We start from the raw sequence: 19,491 nt of genomic DNA on the forward strand, positions 1-19,491 counted from the left end.
GAACTCCCACATGGATTCCTTTCTTGATTGGTCTTCTGGTGCTTCATCAACAAAACTTGGGTGACCACTTTTCATCCAGAAACTTATATGCTTTGATGATCTGGTCCTCCACAAGCTTGCTACAGGCCTTCTTCTTTTTCTCCATAGCAGGAACTTTACTGGAACACTACCCCACTTAAAATGAATGAGGGTAGAACTCTTGAATCTTGGGGATTTGAACTCCTTGAAGTACCACATAACAAGGGTGTTACGGGTCCTTCTGCTGCTGTTGCTGCTTGAGCAGGCTGCGGAGAGATGACTGGCACAGGGTTGATTCTGGGAGAACCTTCTTCTTATCTTCTCTTCACTATCTTCTTTTCTCTTCCCACTTTTCACTTTTCACTGCCTCTTTCTTTCTCTTTGCTCTTCCCACTGGAGGATTCTATCAAAGAGTATTACTATCATACACTGGAGGAAACCAAAGACTATGAACCATGTGCAACAGTCTTCAACCCAAGAATCACCAAGCATTGTGATCTTAGGGGCGAGGGAGTGGAAAATGGAGTTACTTGCGATTTGGCAGAGGGGATTTATCTGAAGTGTGCTTTGCTTTGAGCGAGATGGGAGTTGAGGGAGCTGGTGGGGGGGTTTATAGGCGACTGGCATGCAAGGTGTTGCTCGAGATGTGGAGTGGTGGTGATGGAGCAAGTGACACGAGGCAGCAGGCGCGACATGGGGAGGGGGCATGTTGCCAGCAACGATGGCGGTGGGTGCGCTGCAAAAGGGGGCATGGGTGGCGGTAGTGCGCTGCAAAGGGGGTGTGGGGCGGTGGTAGTGCGCATGGAGGCGGGCACACGTGCGAGGGGCATGGGTGAGTGGTGGGGTCAATGACCCTGGTGTTTGTGGTCTCTGGTTCCAAGAATCTTTGCCTCTCTGTATGGTAATAACTCCTTCTGTCCTCTTTTCCTGTTTACTTTGACTCAGGGGCAGTGCTTTGATTCTCATGATCGGTCCTTTTGACTGAGCAGCTGGACAGGTTCCTTCTGTAGCTTATTCCAGGCTTCAAGGGTAAGCTTCTCGGTATCTTCTTGGGTCAAGTGCTTTTCTCTTGAGATGGGTTAAGATAAGAATGGAAGCATAAGGTGAGGATTAGATCAAATTTGTGATTTATGTTTTTAGAGAAAACCTTTCTTAAAAAGAAAGAAAACACATAAGTTCAGCAATGATAAGCACAAACAAATCAAATATTTTGAATAGGGGAAGAATAGAGTTTTTCCAAAGCACAGACTACTCAGATTTGGGGGCTAAGCATAACTACTATTGCTCGACTCCTGAACTGAGAACTATGCTAAATGCGACTTATAAGCACTAATGTTAAGGCATCACATATGCACACGAAAGGGGAGAAAACATCAAGCCCTAGGGGGCCACACAATTAGAGTTTTGCAAAATAGAGTCTACACGATTACCTCTCATACATGCAGGGCTCTAGCTAAAGTGAAGAAAAACTTCACTACCCAATGCATGCAGAGGACTGGGCATAACTAACTTCAGACCAGGCAGCTTCTCTTCTGGCAAGGCTGGCTCACAACTTCAATCTGAGACATCTCCTGGATGGGTCAAGAGGGAGCTGATGTTGATGACTTCTTCTGGCGGCGACTGAGATGGCAACACGGGGTTGAACTCTTCTTCAAGCGGGACTGACTCTTGTAGCTCCTCAGAGGGCGGCGGTGCTGGCGGGGTGCTTGCAGCTTCTTCTTTGATCTCACGGGACAGTGTTGAAATCTTCTTCATGGTGAGGGGCTCAAACAACTCTGGCGGGGGATCTTGGGAGGACTCAGGGTGCTCTTGCTTATTGATAGTCTGAGGGAAGACTGGAATTCCTTCCAAGACTATGGCTCCTTCCGGTAGTTCCCAAGCCTTCTTCTATCCTCTGTTAGAGACCGGGTGACCTTCAAGAATCTGGGGATCTTCAGCTCTCATGGGTTGAACTGGGTTGGATGAAGCGGGCTCTTGGATCCGCAGGGCTCTACGTTGGTTATGGGTTACCAAGTAGGCCTCCATCAACTTCTGGACGTGCTCATCCTTGGCTTGCTTCAGGGCTTCAACAACAATGACTTCACGACTTTACAAGGCAGCTACACAGGCTTGAGCTGTGGTGAGATCCACATGGAGCTGACGGTTGAGCTTCTCTGCATCTTCTGCTCGGGCAATCATCTAACGGTGGTGCCGAGCCAAGAAATCATACTGAGCATCTAGGGTGAGCAGGTATGCAGTGAGGTACACGACTGAGGGGTCGTCCTTAAGACCTTGCTGCCCTACCCATGCACACATCCTGGCCATCCAAACGGGACGGTTTCTCTGAAAGGGCGGAAAGAATCTGAGCGGGGTGTCGGCCACTTCTTCTTCATAGATCTGACATAGGACCCTCAATGCCTTGCGGGCGACGACTTGGCAGGTGTCTTTGAATCTGTGCCCAGCAGCAGTGACGCTCCATTCCACATGGTGCGGACTAGATCCAATGTATACAGTCACGACACACTTCTCTGTACCATGCTCGACGAATTCACGACCATCATACTTTGGCTGGCTCCTGATTCTGAGGCGAACTGTGCATGCTCTGAGCAACCTGGGGAAACCATCTTCATTCTGGCAAAAGCTGGTTTGGCAACGGACCTCCATCTGACTTTTGAGAGAAGGAAAGGGGGAAAACATTTTTGAAATGAAGGGATGAGAGCAAGATTTTTTTAAGAAAATAGTTTTGACTCAAAAACTTTTGGATCAGGCTAAGGGTTACGTCCTGCGGCCAACCTAACAGCTCCGATACCACCTGAAGCGTCACAATCCTCTGGGACTCAAATGTGATACAATTACTAGTCCCAGGAGGCTAGTAAACACATTTATACATCAGATGATTCCAGATCTTCTTAAATGAGACAAACCTATAAAGGTGGCGAACAACTTTAAGAGTTGGTCCACAACTCAGGACATATCATCAGAGTGGGGCTGAAGCAGCCCGATATACGCAGCGAAGCAAATCAACGGTCCAACAGCCACAGGCAAGGTTGGGAACAGTCGTAACTCTTACCCGATCTCCTTTTTCTGAAAAACAACAAATAAGCAAGGGTGAGTACAAACGTACTCAACAGCCCACCTTCACCCGTGGAATGGGGAAATCAGATATAATGCATGGAATATGTGGAGCTCAGGATATTTTGCAGAAACAACAATATTTTATGCAGGGTTGTTTTGAAAAACATTTTGTATTTTTGCAAAGCGCATCCTCTCCAAAAGGAGCAGGAAGTTTTTCAATATTAGAACAAAATCCCCTGGACTAAACCATCTAGGTATCTCAGTAGTTTCCCACTGGTTTTCATTTTCAAAAACAGCTACTGGACTTCCCGTCCACCATAGCTCACGGCTCAACCGCCGGACCTTTTTAAAACCACTTTTCAAAAGCACTTTTTTTGGAAAACAAAACACTAATTGCCATACCACACCAAACTCGTCCATTCCTGTGGACACAGACTATTCGAATAGGTTTGAACTCTGCGCAGAGGGGTACACTTTACCCACTAGTCCGGCTCTACGATCTCATGATCAATGAGATCCGAATCCAAATCTCTTTCTTTCCCTGCACGTCCTAACCTTAACGGTTATACCGGAAGGAGTCAGGCCACCACCATGTCCAAACTGGACAAAACATTCCCCCTCCTTATCCTCCTGGTGCTCCCCAGCCTTCATAACCCTGGGGTTGGACCGTACGAGTTCAGATTGAGTGACTGCCCACACAGTCTCGAGTGGTTGTACTTATCATGAGTACATGTAGTGAAAGATGACAAACCGGTCCTTATATGAGGGGACAATCCTTCTGCTCACGCCTAAACCAGCTGAGCCTTCACCTTAGGCCCTCCCCTAAATCAGGGAGTCCCTGATCATCCCTACTCAAAGGTGATAAGGGTGAAAACCCTTCATCATACACATTTTGAAAAGCATTTTCTTTTGAAAAACTCACACCTTTTCTCAAATCATTTGTAACAAATATATTAAGGATTGATTGCGGCAAGCGGCTTGGGTGGCCATAATAACTTGTCTCAAAATCATATCATGCATAAAATAACAGGCTGAGGGTTGTGGTTGAAAAATCATAGGTAATTTATGCATCAAAGGGATCCAGTGAGCTTGTCGTGCTTATCCGGCGAAGGGGAAGGAGAGCTCGCGGAACTGGCTTCTTGCTCCACCGCCTAGCGTAGACTTGCAGATCTGGCCTCCACGAGACGGCACAAACGCTCCGATAACTATGCAACATGAACAAGCAAACATACAAACAAGCAAGTATACCAACAAATATTTAGTATAGTGGTCAGAATAGCGATACATGGATGGGTAGAGTCTTGAGTAGAATATGTGGCATGTGGTGTTGAGATACTACTAGTGGTGGAGTGGAGGTGCTTACCAGGAGGGTGGACTGGAGGCGAAGCGACACTATGCGTGTAGCCGGCAGAGCGGAGTAACTGAGTGGGTGGGGTGTTTTCCTTGGCTGAGGGTGTTGAGTGTGTGTGGAGAGGGAGAGGGTAGCTGGGTGTATTTATAGCTGGGTGTATGTGGTGTAGCACAGTGAAGTTCACTGTTGGTGAGAATAGTGACGAATGAATCGTTTGACTTAGTATGAACAGGAGAGTTATAGGTAGAATATGGGACAAGAGTATTTTTGGAAGTTTTCTGGAATATGAACCATGCTTAAGGGATGACATGGTTGGATAGGGAATAGTTTGATAAGAATTTAGAAACAAGAATTATTAGAACATGAGTTTGGAATCCTGGTTCGAAGGAATCTCAAAGTTAAGCGTGCTCAACTTGGAGAAACCTAGGATGGGTGACCAGATGGGAAGTTCCCACTGGGAGGAAAATCACAGTCACCGGAGTTCGTATGACTAGAATATGGGTCTGGCTGGTATTAGGTGGACTGGACAGCATGATGTATGAGTAGTTGAAATTTGGGGTGATCGGTTAATCGATGAATAGTAACGATGAATAGTAACGATGAATAGTGACGAAGAAAATGTTACCATAGATATCGTCGATGAGTAGTAACGATGATGAATAGTAACAATGAATAGTAACGATGGTGAATAGTGTCGGTGAATTGTAACGATGAATAGTTACGGTGAATAGTGATGGTGAAGAGTTGTATGAACGAACGATGAATAGGAACTATGAACGAACGATGAACGATGAATAGGAATTATGAACGAACGGACGAACGATCGAATGATCGGACGAACGAACGATCGGAATTTCGGCAGCACAACGGCAGGACAAAGATTATCTGGAAGAACGATGAATAGGGATTATGAACGAACGATGAACGATGAATAGGAACTATGAACGAACGCTGAACGATCGAATGATCGAACGAACAAACGATCGGAGTTTCGGCAGCATAACGGCAGGGAAAAGATTATTTGGACGAACGATCGAATGATCGGACGAACGAACAATCGGAATTCTGGCAGCATAACGGCATGACAAAGATTATCTGGAAGAACGATGAATAGGGACTATGAACGAACGATGAACGATGAATAGGAACTATGAACGAACGATGAACGATCGAATGATCGAACAAACGAACGATCGGAATTTCGGCAGCATAATAGCATGAAAAAGATTATTTGGACGAACGAACGGACGAACGATCGAACGATCGGACGAACGAACCATGAACGATCGGACGAACGAACGAACAAACTAAGAACAGGGGGACGAACGATCGAAGAACGACCGAACGATCCTTGTGCTAGTGTGTGCTTGTGTGGAACATGGAGTGGGTGTGTGAGGGGGGGAGAGAGTTGCCATGAAATGGCTTGGGGTGGGATGAGAGGAGGCCCTTGCCCCTCTATTTATAGCCATGGTGGGGTGATTAGGGGGGTGGGATGAGAGGAGGATGAGAGGATTAGTGGGAGATTAGCATGGATTTGTCTTATATGAGTGTAATTAGCTTGTAGAGCTCACCGTATGACACCGGAGGCATATGTATATGTATGAGCATGAGGAAAGTTATGAAGAAAATATTTTGAGGGACTTGGAAAATGATTCTGAAGGTATTTCTTAGGAAGAAAATACCTGGAGATATATCGGTGGAATATTTGGGTAGTATTTCTGGAAAGAACTTGAAGGGGATCACTAGGGAAATATCTGGGCAATATCTCTGGAAACAATTTGAGGGGGATCATTGGGGAAATATTTGTAGGATATTTTGAGGAGTTTTTAGAGAGAATATAGACCACTATAATTTATTTGTTGATATCAACTTGCAAACAAACATTTTGAAACGAAATTTGAAATTCATTTTGAATTTAGAGCGAGTTTGAGAAAATTCCAAGATTTGAATTTTTGGGATGCTACAACTTTGGATTAAAGTCATTTGTTTAGACTGCTGCAGTTGCAATCTATAGAGACAAAACATTGTACAAACAGTAAAAGTCGTTTCAAATTAAAGTCAAATGAACAACTTAAATAACATGTAAGAAAACATAAATAAGATTCATAAAAAGTTTCAAACAATTCTAAATTATGTACCATTAGATAGATCTTGATTTTAGTAAAATAATAAAATTAGTTTTATATTTTTCTAAGCTATAATGAATTTATAAAGATTAGTTCAGATTTATTATTTGTTTTGAAAAATATTGAATTTATTAACGATGGTAAAATACCGAATAAAAACGGTAATTTCTAGAAACGGTGGAAAGAGACCCAAACTATTTTCGTTTCCGATTTTTCAACCGGGTTCGTTTCTGTATTTTCGGTAACCATTTCCATTTAGCCCTAAATTTCAGTAAAATTTTGAAAACGATTCTTGGTATAAAAAATACCAGTTTCCCAAAATTTAGTCATATATTTTCTATATGGTGTCAAATAAAGATACTTTTATATAAAAATTGCAGATCTCGACAAGGAAAATTTTTTATCTTTGAGTTTTCAATTGAAGTCGTTAAGACATTTACAAATAATATAAAATTTCAGCAGCATATTAATCATGTAACCCTTATTGCCTTAGGAAAAATATATCTTTTTGGATGTAATCAAATGAATATACATTTATTTGAAAAGTATAGATCTAGAACAGATCTACAACTTTTTAGGTTTGATTTTTTTTATTTGAAATGGTTAAGATGCTAAAAAATAATGAAACATTCAGACTTGAGGATATTTTGGACTTTCCGCAGTTTGGTACCATTAGAGCTAAATCTAACGAAAAGTGGCATGTAGGAAAAAAGTAAAGATTAGTGGCATTTGTGACTGCTCAACTTTTTTTTTAATGGCTGGTATGAAATCGCAACGTTTTATACTGGCACGCAAGGAAAAGCCTCTAAATCCAAACTGTAACTACATGGTGTCTTACACCAATCCATACTAACATTCCAAAAAAAAGAATAACCCACCCTCAATCCAATCTGCCATGCAGAAAACAAACCACCCCAGATTTTAATGTTAATCTAGCCTGAAATGTTCAATAACCCACCCTAACCCAACCCACCATGTAAACCACCTCAGATTTTAACACTGTTTTATACTGAATTGTTCAATATAAGGGCATTAGGCCTACATATATACAATGATACAAAATAGAGACCATGTACCTAACCCCCTATTGTTGACTCTTTCCTTGGGTGCTACACTAGCGGCGCAACCGTGGCTAAAGAGGGAGCTAGGAGGTTAGCTATAACAAGGAGTCATCCTTATTCCTCGTTAGTTAGCAATTAGTTTATTCTAGTTAGTTAGTGAATCATCTTTATCCCTAGTTAGCGATAGGCTTATCCATAATAGTTAGTAGATGAACAAATAAAGCTCCAATGTTATAAAAGGGGCTATTGTGTGTTCGTAGGAGGCTAGGAGATCACCGAAGAAGTAAAGCCTCCCAAGTTTGGTGGGATTGCTTCGATCACCCTGTCCAACATTTAATTTGGCCTTAGTGACAGCAACAACACCACTTCCAACCTAGTTCCCTATTCACTTTGTTTTATCCCTCAATCTTATCTCCTGCTACATTATCATCTAGACACACCTAGGGTTGGATATCGAGCCAGCTCGACTCCGCTCGATCGAGTTCTAACTAGCTTGTTAAGCTAATCAGCTAGCTTGGCTTGACTCATTAAGAAACCAAGCCAAAGAGTTAGATCGAGTTGCCTCGTTTAGCTCATGAGCCACAACAAAAATATGCATATACATACATATCATAATCAATTTCTAGTTAATTCTAAACAAATTTAATAATAAAAATAGTAATTATCCTCATAGTTTCACATATCACATCGATTCAATGCCAATTTAACACAGTTCATCACTCATTAGTTCGTCATAAATTCACAATTCACACACATGTTCATTAGTTTAACCCGCAAGCACAGTCGCACAAACCAATTTAACACACAAACACAATTCATCAATCATCAGTTTAACCCACAGTTCATAAGCACTACACATACATGTAACATGTTCATTAATTCATGCATAAATAGTATGCATATAGTTTCATTTTGTTGAAATGTGATAGCTCGTTTGAGCTCATGAGCTGACTCATTAAGAAACCGAGATGGCTCGTTAACAAATCAAGCTAGAATGTTAGCTCAGCTCCTGAAAAATTCAAAGAGCTGATTCGAGCCCTAACGAGTTTGTCACGAGCCAAGCCGAACCAATGAGCCACAAGTATTTTGTCCAACCCTACACACACCACAATGACAACAATGTATCAATATGGTACCAGAGTTACCCAACACATCAACCACCATATCCATCGTCGACACCAATCCTATAAACCTTTGACTTGGCCAAACTAGACCACATTGGCATAGCTCACCACAATGGACACACGGATGGATTTCCATGATTGACAACTCACCAACCTCAAGGAACCACCATAGGAGAACTCCACAACCCTTATGGGTGTGGCCCATGGCTCGGAAGGCCACTCTGGTGACAGAACTAACCGATAGCGGTAGATAGGCACGAGTAGTGGTAGGTTTGCCGATGCTAGTCGTGGCCCTAGGGGTGGCGGTCGTTGCCCTAGAGCGGCACTTATAGCACTAGTGGAGGTGGGTGGCTTGGATGGTTATGGAGTTGGCAGCGGTGGCCAGTCCATCAGTGAGCAATATGATGGCCATAACTTTCATCGCCCAAAGATCAATTTCCCCAACCTACAATGTGACACGCACCCGCCCGAGCTTACGAGCGATGTATGTTTGTATCCTCAGGCGTAACCTCACCAATATCTACCATGGCATCAGCTAGAAAGACCCTAGTATCTTTTCCTTTCATATAGGCGACCTTGGAAACATCTAAGCCATGTTTCTAATGGCTATCCCTAAAGGAGTTGGCGACCAAATGGGAAAACAGGGAATGCTACCACTACCCTAAAAAGTACACCAGCTACCACAGATGTGTGTCCAAGGTCGTGTTTCTGTTGGAGCTCAATGATGAGGAGGAAATAGAGGCCACATTTGAAGAGCCGAGATCTCCTTGTATGCCTTGATAGGGATCAACGTCACCAACACTATGGAGCTCCATGTCCCGATCGATAGCCATACTGTGGTGTCCCTAGTGGACATGGCATCAACCCACACATTTGTTCAAGAGGCCATCATCCCCAAACTCGATCTCTAGGTGATGCCACAACCTAGGATGTCCTTGAAGGTCGTCAATGAGGAGTAGGTGTTTTGCATCAACATTTGTTCCAAGGTGCCATAACCAAACTTCATCACCAACTGTTATGTGCTACCCTTGAATAGCTTCGATGTTATACTGGGTCACGTTTTGGGACCCATCTTATGGAACTTTGATGATATGGCATTGGCCTTCTAGTGTCAAGGGCGCACAATATGATGGATAGGTGTGGGTAGGATGCCACCTCGATGCACGGTCATGTCTACAGTTTAGGAGCTCCTCAAGGCACGTATGGACTCCTTCACTGACCTCTTTGACAAGCCTTAAGGTCTGCCTCCACCAAACCATCACGACCACTCCATGAGGACACTACCAAGTACCAAACATAGCATTGGGCTACAATTGTGATATTAAGTTTGACTTCATGTGAATTCATATGAAAAATGTTATGAAATATTTTTTTGTTGTACCTATTTATATAGATAGACATATTAGAATGTCACCTCGATAAACCAATTCATGGATATGGTTGCTTATAATGGTCGCCTCTATCTTTGTTAATAGAGATTTTTGGAGACAGACATCATAAAGCACCCATCTTTGAAAATCCATTTGAGATGGCAGTCGTCTTCCTTTTAATTGTTCTGAGACATCTGTCTCTATAAATGATTTTCAGATATGGATTTTTCCTATATCTCCCCTAACTATTAATGGAGGTGGTCACTATCAAAGTTTGTCCATGTCTTGTAAACTTTTTTTATAATAGTCGTGATTTATCTATACATATGTTTGCTATATACAGTGGTGGTTCCCATACTCAAGAGCACATGCGCTAGCAATGTAGAAAACAATATGTTGGCACCAATATGGTGCCAATCACCAACGAGATGTACCCGCGATGGTGCTCAGTGTGGTGGCACGAACAGTTATGACCTAGGGCGACGGTCGACGACCCTACGACAGAAATAAGACTTCCCTATGTTGAGCCAGACGGTCCACACATGCACAGGGGCGACGATGATCGCCAATAGCACCTGGATCTTGTCCCCCATGAGGGGCCCCGTTAGAGAGGAGAGATCCTAGGGTTGTCTTGAGGTCGACAAGTCACCAAGACGTCGCCAAACGATGTAGAGTCGAAGAGGCGTCAAGATAGAGATAGAGAAGGCTATGTTACTACTACTCCTAGGGAAAAAGTAAAGGAACAAAAGATAGATTGATTTTGTTCAATTGTTGGTGCGCGTAATTGGTCGTACCCCTTCATATTATAGGGAGAGGTGTAGACCCATTACTAGGTGTTCCCCAACAAAATCCACGGGTTAGATGGATAAACACACACTGAAATAGGGATTAAACTGTCTGATGTGATCTAATCACTGACCGTCCGCGCCTAGGTGCATACTGTCCGCGGCCTGGACTGTCCGGCCACAGAGCCGGACCGTTCGGCCTCGTTAGGTGGTACATATGGTGCTCAATACAATAGAAGATAGAAAAATATTTATAAAAATATCATTAAGTTTCGCAAAGTTGTACTCCCTTCTAACATCCTGAATAACTCGTTTTCTAGAGGTTAAAGTTGTTTTAAATTAACATTTTATGTTTAATTGAATTTATATAAAATAAATAAATATTTATGACACCAAATACGTATATTTTATAAATTATGATGTACCTATTCATAAATCTTGGCACTCTTCCGTGTAAATTTAGTTGAACTTAAAAAGTTTGACTTACTACAACTCTAAAAATTAATTTACTCAGAGATGAAGTAGTTGTGGATGACGTTTTAGAGAATGCACTGATGGTTATCAAATCTTATACTCCATTCCTCCCAAAATAGTAGTCATTTTAACTCTTGATTTTCATATCTATATTCAAATGGATAATAATAAATCTAGACACATATATATTAAGTGTTGTATGAACCTAGTAATTTGCTAAAACGAATTTTATTTTGGGACAAAGAGAGTATTTCATAGATCTATAATTGGCAGTAAAGCAAACAATGGAAGTGAAAAGATATACACAGGCAAATGAAGTTTAGCAACACTACAGGCGACTTATTTGAGAACATCTAGTTTGCTTAATGCTTCTCCAGTTATGATTCCAATATGACTCTGTCGGTACCTCAGAATTGGGGTACCCAGTACTGCTGGGTCAAGGCGGACCCTTCGAGAATACCCTTAGTCACCATGCTAATGGTGGTCCGTCCTAGCCTAAGGGCTGGGTCTGCCCAATAAGGCCACTGGCCTCGGGTGAAGGTCGACGCCTATAATTAGCGCTCTAAAACCCCAGCGGAGGGGGGTCCGGGTTTTCCACGGGTCTTAAAGACGAGGGCCCTCGGCGCCTTGAGAGCACCTAGAGGGGGGGTGAATAGGTGATCATGTAAAACTTGAAACTTAATGCCACAAAACTTGATTAGGAGTTAGCACAATAAAGCCAAGTGGCTAGAGAGGAGTTCTTGCAAGACACGATAACCACAAGAAGATCAATCACAGATAGACACAGTGGTTTATCCCGTGGTTCGGCCAAGTTCAATACTTGCCTACTCCACGTTGTGGCGTCCCAACGGCCGAGGGTTGCAATCAACCCCTCCCAAGCGGTCCAAAGACCCACTTGAATACCACGGTGTTTTGCTTTGTTTACTATATCCCGCTTGCGAGGAATCTCCACAACTTGGAGCCTCTCGCCCTTACAATATGATGTTCACAAAGAAGCACGGAAGTAAGGCTAGGATGAGCAACGCACACAAGACACAAAATCAGAGCATAAATACGCACACAGGTCACAACTCGAGCTCACAACACAACCCAAAGAGTTCTCTACTCAAATGGAGCTCTAGTTGCTATCACAAAGAATCGAATGCGCGGAATTGAAGTCTTGTTGCTTAGGAATGCTTAGAGAATGCTTGGTGTCCTCCTCCATGCGCCTAGGGGTCCCTTTTATAGCCCCAAGGCAGCTAGGAGCCGTTGAGAGCATTCCAGGAAGGCAATTCCTGCCTTCTGTCGTCTGGCGCACCAGACAGTCCGGTGCACCACCGGATACTGTCCGGTGCGGATTTCTTTCCTTCTTTGGCGAAGCCGACCGTTGGAGATTTAGAGCCGTTGGCGCACCGGACACTGTCCGGTGCACACCGGACAGTCCGGTGCCCCCTTCTGACCGTTGGCTCTGCCACGCGTCGCGCGCGGAATACGCGGCCGACCGTTGGCCCGGCCGACTGTTGGCTCACCGGACAGTCCGGTGAATTTTAGCCGTACGCCGCCGATGAAGTCCCGAGAGCAGCCAGTTGACAGACGCCAGCCTGGCGCACCGGACACTGTCCGGTGCACCACCGGACAGTCCGGTGCACCCAGACCGAGCAGCCTTTTGGCTGTACACAGCCAACTTCTCCAAAATTGTTTCTCCTGTTTCTAGCACTTAGACACAATACATTAGTCTTCAAAACAATGTACTAAGTCTAGAAACATACCTTTGATCTTGATTTGCACTTCTTGAGTCCTTGGCACAATTTAACACTTAGGCACTTGTCTTGGACACTTAATCACCAAAATACTTAGAAATGGCCCAAGGGCACATTTCCCTTTCACGCCTGCGCCCAGGGGCTGGAGCCTCGGGGACGGCCCTAACCCTCATGGCAGGCCACCCAGACCTTTGACCTAAGTGGGTCTGATGCTGCCACATGCTGGCCAACACCGGAGGAGGTGGGACCTCCCTCGAACACCATCCGGACTCCCATCCAAGGGTGATCCAGAGCTGTCACAAGGAAGGGCAGTCCCAATCACTACTCCCCGCACAAGGCGAGGCCCGATGCTGCCACGTGTTCTACGACGCGTGACATAAGCCATCGAGGAAAGCCTAACGTCAATCTCTAGGTGTAAAGCACCTTTGCATTAACTGCGAATGAGACATATACCTACCTACCCTAGTGGTAGGCGATGCGTCCGCGGTACGCAGGCCACACAGTAACTCGCGCGTTACCGAGGCGAGACCATTGACTTCTTGTGCCGCTTGGCTACTATAATTATGACTTCCATTTTAGCTCGCACGTTACCAAGGCGAAGGGAAACATGCGAAGAAGACAGAACGACGACTCTTGAGCACCCCTACTTATGGTAGCGCATCAGCGTACGCCGCAACCTACACGTGCGCCCAGCTCCGATTAGGCGAAGCAAGGGCGCGGCAAGCCAGGAGATCTACACGAAGACCAAGAGAAAATATTCGTTTTCCACGAACCGTCGCTCCACCTACTCCATATCTAGTAATAGATTACTGGGCCCACTTGTCGGGGCTCGGTCACCATGTACGTCCCTCCCTTGGGCTATAAAAGGGAGGGCACACACACACGGTACTGGTAGACAGACTCCCTGAACAGACTCCTTGGAAGACCCTCGGACATAGAGACTCTCATGCAACACAACTCACAGTGGATGTAGGGTATTACGTCCCATTGGCCTGAACCACTCTAACCCTTGTGTTCTCGTGTTCTTCCAGCTAATCAAGCAAATCCCTAGGGTACTCTTAGTTCACAGGATTAGGCGGGTGCACTCCGCCACCCCGTTGGAGTTTTCTCTCCAACAGACTCCTATTGGACTACAAAGCAAGTAATAGAAGAGAAAAGGTGTTAACGAGAATAGAGAAGATAAAGTTTTCAAACTTTTAGATGGCTTGTTGGTGCAGGACCATTGCAATGTAAGTTTCCACGCTTTTTGAATGATAAAGAAAGGGCAATTGCAAATTCTACTGTGCTCACCAATTGCCAGCAAAGCAGACAATAAGAAGCTAGTTGGCATCAAAGTGGATAATAATGGAAGTGAAAGGAAGGGCAAAGGAAGTTTATGGTCTCTTTGAACCAGTGAGGACTAGTTACTGGTTGTTGGCACCTCTTGACGGCCAAATACCAACGACCCGAGGGCCTCCACACCACGTGTAAAACTTTGAGGTCGACTCTACGATGTGGAAACTTCATATCTATTTCTACTTAAAGATCCACCACCTCTTTGGGGTCAAACACTAATGATTCCTAGATCCCACTCACAGGGAGTGAAGACCTCGGGGACCTCTCTGCGAGGTGCGAGCGCCAAACGGTACGCGATAAGTCACCAGACCGTCCACATGTAGGTCATCATCGAGCAGATAATTACGCTCTTCTCTGTGGGGTGCGGACCGTTCGTGTGTATGTGGCGGACCGTCTGCGCTGGCGTAGAGGGATTCACGTTGAACCTAGATCTCGCCTCCCGGGAGGGACCCTGTCGGGGAGGATTGATCATGTCGAGATCGATAGGCCAGCCTAAGGCTGTTGCTACAACTATCCCTTTGGCTACCATTTGTTTTAGACTCGCTTTTAGTACTCTTAGTTTTCCTCTCTAGTAGTCACTAGTTTAGCCAGGAGATCCATTACGCTTTGAACCTTCGTGATTGTGTCTTGTAATCTGCAATGTTTAATCCGAGGAAGGGTAGCTGATACCGCCCACATGTTTTGGTTGGCTTCACTCTCAGTTTGTATCTTGATGGATATTTGAAGTTTTTTGGCTCTTGTGTTCTTCCCCTCCTTCTTCTTGTGAATTTGTGAAGAACCATCGAGTTCTTTTGGTGTCAGTGTTGTTTGGGTTTGTTGGTGGGCGATATATACTCCTAGTATCATTACTTACGTCCTGATGGTGCTATTTGTGGTCGTGATCCTCTTCGATCTCGTTTTGAGTTCGTTCTAGGAAACTTCATCAAAACCCCAACCGAAACGAGATTTCTGATCTATGCTTTGGTTTCTGTATTGCCCGGGTTGATTCTTCACCAGTAGACATCTTTCTCCCCGCACAAAATTTTTGCAAAGTTTGAGGCGATTCTGCCAGGGTTTTAGTGCGCGACACTGTCGGACTTCAAGCCGTCTTGAGCTTTTGACTCTAATTTTTTGCATACAGTAGGGTTGTTCTTCTTCCAAATTTTTGGTGTATTCAAACGACATTGGTTTGAATTACATAGTGATCTGGTAATTTGTGATTCCCTAGAGGTTTTAGGTTAAGTTGGGATCCAAGTCACTTTGGTGTTCTCGCAGAAAAAAATAGTGGCTCTCATTCACTCTCTTCTGATCACCTCACCGGTCTTCACGGTATGTATTCAGCCAAGTAATGTTCGTATATGTCACTTATCCATCCAAATAATATCCAATTTATATATTTGTATCGGTTAAAATATATTAGAGAATACATAAAAACGTACTATCCGTACATATCCCTCCGTTTTTTACTCCTAGGTCCTAGCGGCACTACGTAAACGAGCAACAAGATACTTAACGCATCCGACGATCCTCGAAGGCCTTGACCTCGAGCCCGCCGTCGTTCCTATGTCTCAGGACGTACGACGCGTGCGTGCCGAGCAGACGGTCCCAGATGACGAAGAAGGGCTGGGAGAAGTTGTGCCGGCCGCCGCCGCGCTGGTGGTGCACGTCGTGGTAGACGGTGTTGTTCCGGAACACGACGTGGAACGGGTTCCACGGCGCGGCCACGCCGCAGTGGTCGTCCACGCCCTTGACGGTGGCGAAGACGAAGAAGGCCGTGGCCACACGCGGGGGCATGCCCGAGGCCAGGTACGCCGCAACGCCCGACATCGTCTCCGTGAGCACGCCGTCCACAGGGTGCCCGTACTGCGCCGCGTACGCGTAGGGCGCCGCCACGCGGTGGTGGCACGAGTGGAACTGCCGGTACATGTACGGGACGGAGTGCATGAGCCTGTGCGTGAAGTACTGCCACGCGTCCAGCACCAGCATCGCCACGCCGAACCGCGCCGCCGCCACCAGCAGGAACGGTTCCGCCACAGCCACCGCCGCCGCGAGATCGTCGTTGGTGGCGGTGGCATCAGCAGCAGCGGCACCGTGTCCCTTCATCTGCACAAACAATGACGGACGTACTAAAAGATTATTAGGTGTGTGAACCGAAGGCATCCGGCATAATAAATGACGGTCAGAAATGCATAGATTCCCAACAAAGGACGCCCGCCCGGCGGCCCCGTGATAGATGAAACAAGACGCGCGCGCAGCAAATGCATGCATATGGAGTGCACGTACGCGTGTGCACTGTACAGCAGGCGGCTGCCCTGCGCATGGCCACGGGCTGGTGCGGTGCGCTGCGTGGACACGGCCAGCACTGAGCCGCGGTGCAGAGTGCTGACTGGTCTTCAATGCTTGTCAGGCTTAACTGCTTAAGCCATTCACAAGCAGGCGAGCCGGTCGTCACCCATACATGGAGTGGAGTGGCAGAGGCTTCAGGCTACACTGGAGGAGCCGTTTGGTCATCCGGCCTATTCAAATTTATTCATGCCGTTCGTTTTTATGGATTAAAGTCAGACAAAACATTTCAGATTAAAGCCAAGGAAACAACACCTAAATTCTTTGGATGACCAATAATCCAAAACGCTTCCTTCTGAACGGATTAATTTGTGATCCACAAAACAACACCGGGTGTGTAGTATGAGCTCGATCGAGCCTGATGGTAGCTTGGCAGCCGTTTCAAACTGTGCATTGTTTGTCACAGGTTGCCTTGAATGTCGTGGAAACACACACTTGACCCTGGTTTTTGGCCAATCCTGGTTGCCTGCACGACGGCAGATCAAGCTGGAGCTTTCAGGCAGTCGCACGATCGCACACTCCTTTCCTCCACGGGAGTTTAATCGGCTTCCGACCGTCTCCGGCGGACCGTGTGATCACGTAAAATATTGTTTCACTGTACTGTAGAGTGTAATGTTTTATGGAGTAGTGGAATTGAAGGTGGGATAGAAAAGCCACATCCCATCTGTCTGTCTATCTATCTACCTACATATCTACGCTATGAAAAACAATTTAGAGTGGTCGTCCAACAGCATGCATGACAACACAGCAGGGCGAGGACAGCAAGTTCTTTTCTGCTTGGTTATATTAACACTACTCCTACAGTACTAGGCAGCGATGCATAATATGGACACTGATGAGAAGCGGAGAGTTGTAGACCTTGAGGATGGCAACGGAAATGGAGACCTGGATGCCCTGCTGCAGGAGCACCCCTTTGACGACGTCCTTCCTGGAGGCGACGTTCTTGGTCTCCTCGTCCCGCCTCGAGTGCAGCCTGTACCTGTCCAGCACCGCGGTACGCGCCAGCAGCGCCTCGTAGATCCCCGCGTACACCCAGTACACGGCCACCGGCGCCAGCGTCACCACCAGCTCCTCGCCGCTCATCATCATCCACCACATCGCCGCGCCGGACGTACTTCGCGTGGTACGTCGCGAGTAGCTATAGCTCTAGCGCGCTGGCACCCGCCTCCTCCGCCGTCGCCGCCGGCAAAGCAAGAGGACTAGAGGAGTGATGAGAAGCGGCCTAGGCGCCTAGCTGAAGAGAACGGATGGATCTAGCTCTAGCCATATATGCTAGTTGCTGTCAACGCGCGCGCATCCGAGCCCCTGTGTGTAGTAATGTGTTGTGCGTGCTTGCAACCCTTTCAGCCTCTTTGACAGCTTTTGCGCTCGAGCTCCACCGTGCTAGCTGTTGTTGCATTCTTATCGGTTCCGAGGTGGCGACTGGCGAGGTGGCCACGACGGACCGGGAACGCGCGTGACGCGACCCTAGGGAGAGGGACTTGGGCGCGCCTGGCATGAATGCGCCAGGCAATATCGTAAGGTAGAAATTGTTCAGATGCGAAAAGGGCACGCTGCGAGAGCGCGAAAAAAACACCTTTCAACGCGTGTCATTTTATTACATACCAAAAAAAAACAATATCCCCATTCAACGAGTACAACGTGTTGGAACTGAGTGACTGTATTGATCGGATGTACAGTGGTTACTGAAAGCACATGTTTCTGATTGTGTGGGAGGGCATAATAATCCTTTAATAATGATTGTTCCATCCCACAAGGGCTGAGCTAGCTCAAGTTTAAAACATAATCTAGGCTAGCTTTATTATGTGGTGTAGATATACTTGAGTCGCGACAATATAATATTTTGCTAAAGAGTTTATGGATTTTATCGGGCCCCAACAAAACAGGTGGATCCGCGTGTGGCTCTTTTTTTAGGGACGAGACTAGAAGCAACTCTAAAAAAAATGTTCTCCAAAACGTTTTATTGGGGTTGTTGCTAAAAAATATTTCTTAAAAAAAGCTAAACCCACAGCAGACGGCTAATACATAATCCCAAATACTTTTGAAACAACTAGTATCCTGTCTTTAGTTGGCATTTCGTCGAACATGTAAACTACATGCGGTAGAAAGCTAACAGTACAAGCAATAAGAACACGTATTTATTTCTTCCTGTGCCTCGCCGGCCGGTCAGCGTGCTCATTTGTCCCCATGTGGATCGACCATGGCCAGGTCAGCGTGCTCATTTGCACGGCCAGGACCCCAGGGGTTGCAAGACGACCGCGGGGCTAGAGGAGGCAACGTCGAGGACTACTTTGCGGAGGAGCCGGCGGCGCGGCAGGCCGTGTAAAAAGCGAAGGCGAGTAGGGGCGATTGGGGAGGATCTGTGACGCTCAAATTTGCGGGAGGGCAGGAAATGGATGAGGGAAGCAAAAAAAATGGGTATAGTTGTTGCACAAACGGTCGGCCCGGTTCCGCACGGCACGGGCCGGCCCGACGGATAATCAGGCCATGCCCGATCGGCCCGCGTGTCGCAGCTACGGTCCAATCACGGCATACCGGCCTAGTAGCTATGCTGGGCCGATCCGTTAACTTGTTCATGTTGTGTTGTTAAATCAGGAAAAATAGTAAAAAAAACTATACACAAGTGAGGTTTTAAACCCACGACCTCTCTACAAGGCTGAAAACGCTACATGAAGGAGACTAACATGTAAAACTTACATCTAGTGCATTTGTTGTAAAAATAGCAATTATAA

At 45.9% G+C, this 19,491-nt stretch overlaps 1 protein-coding gene across 1 annotated transcript; it reads right to left on the bottom strand.

The window, feature by feature from the left end:
* Window positions 1-15,760: 15,760 nt before the first annotated feature.
* Window positions 15,761-18,129, bottom strand: LOC103636134 (sphinganine C4-monooxygenase 1). Its single transcript, XM_008658493.2, has 2 exons — window positions 17,618-18,129; window positions 15,761-16,519 (listed from the first exon to the last, which is right to left on the bottom strand). Exons 1-2 carry the CDS (start codon window positions 17,855-17,857, stop codon window positions 15,926-15,928), a joined length of 834 nt encoding a protein of 277 aa, XP_008656715.1. The 5' UTR covers window positions 17,858-18,129; the 3' UTR covers window positions 15,761-15,925.
* Window positions 18,130-19,491: the final 1,362 nt, after the last annotated feature.

Source organism: Zea mays, chromosome 8 (assembly GCF_902167145.1).
Source record: "Zea mays cultivar B73 chromosome 8, Zm-B73-REFERENCE-NAM-5.0, whole genome shotgun sequence".
Classification (NCBI taxonomy): Eukaryota; Viridiplantae; Streptophyta; class Magnoliopsida; order Poales; family Poaceae; genus Zea; species Zea mays.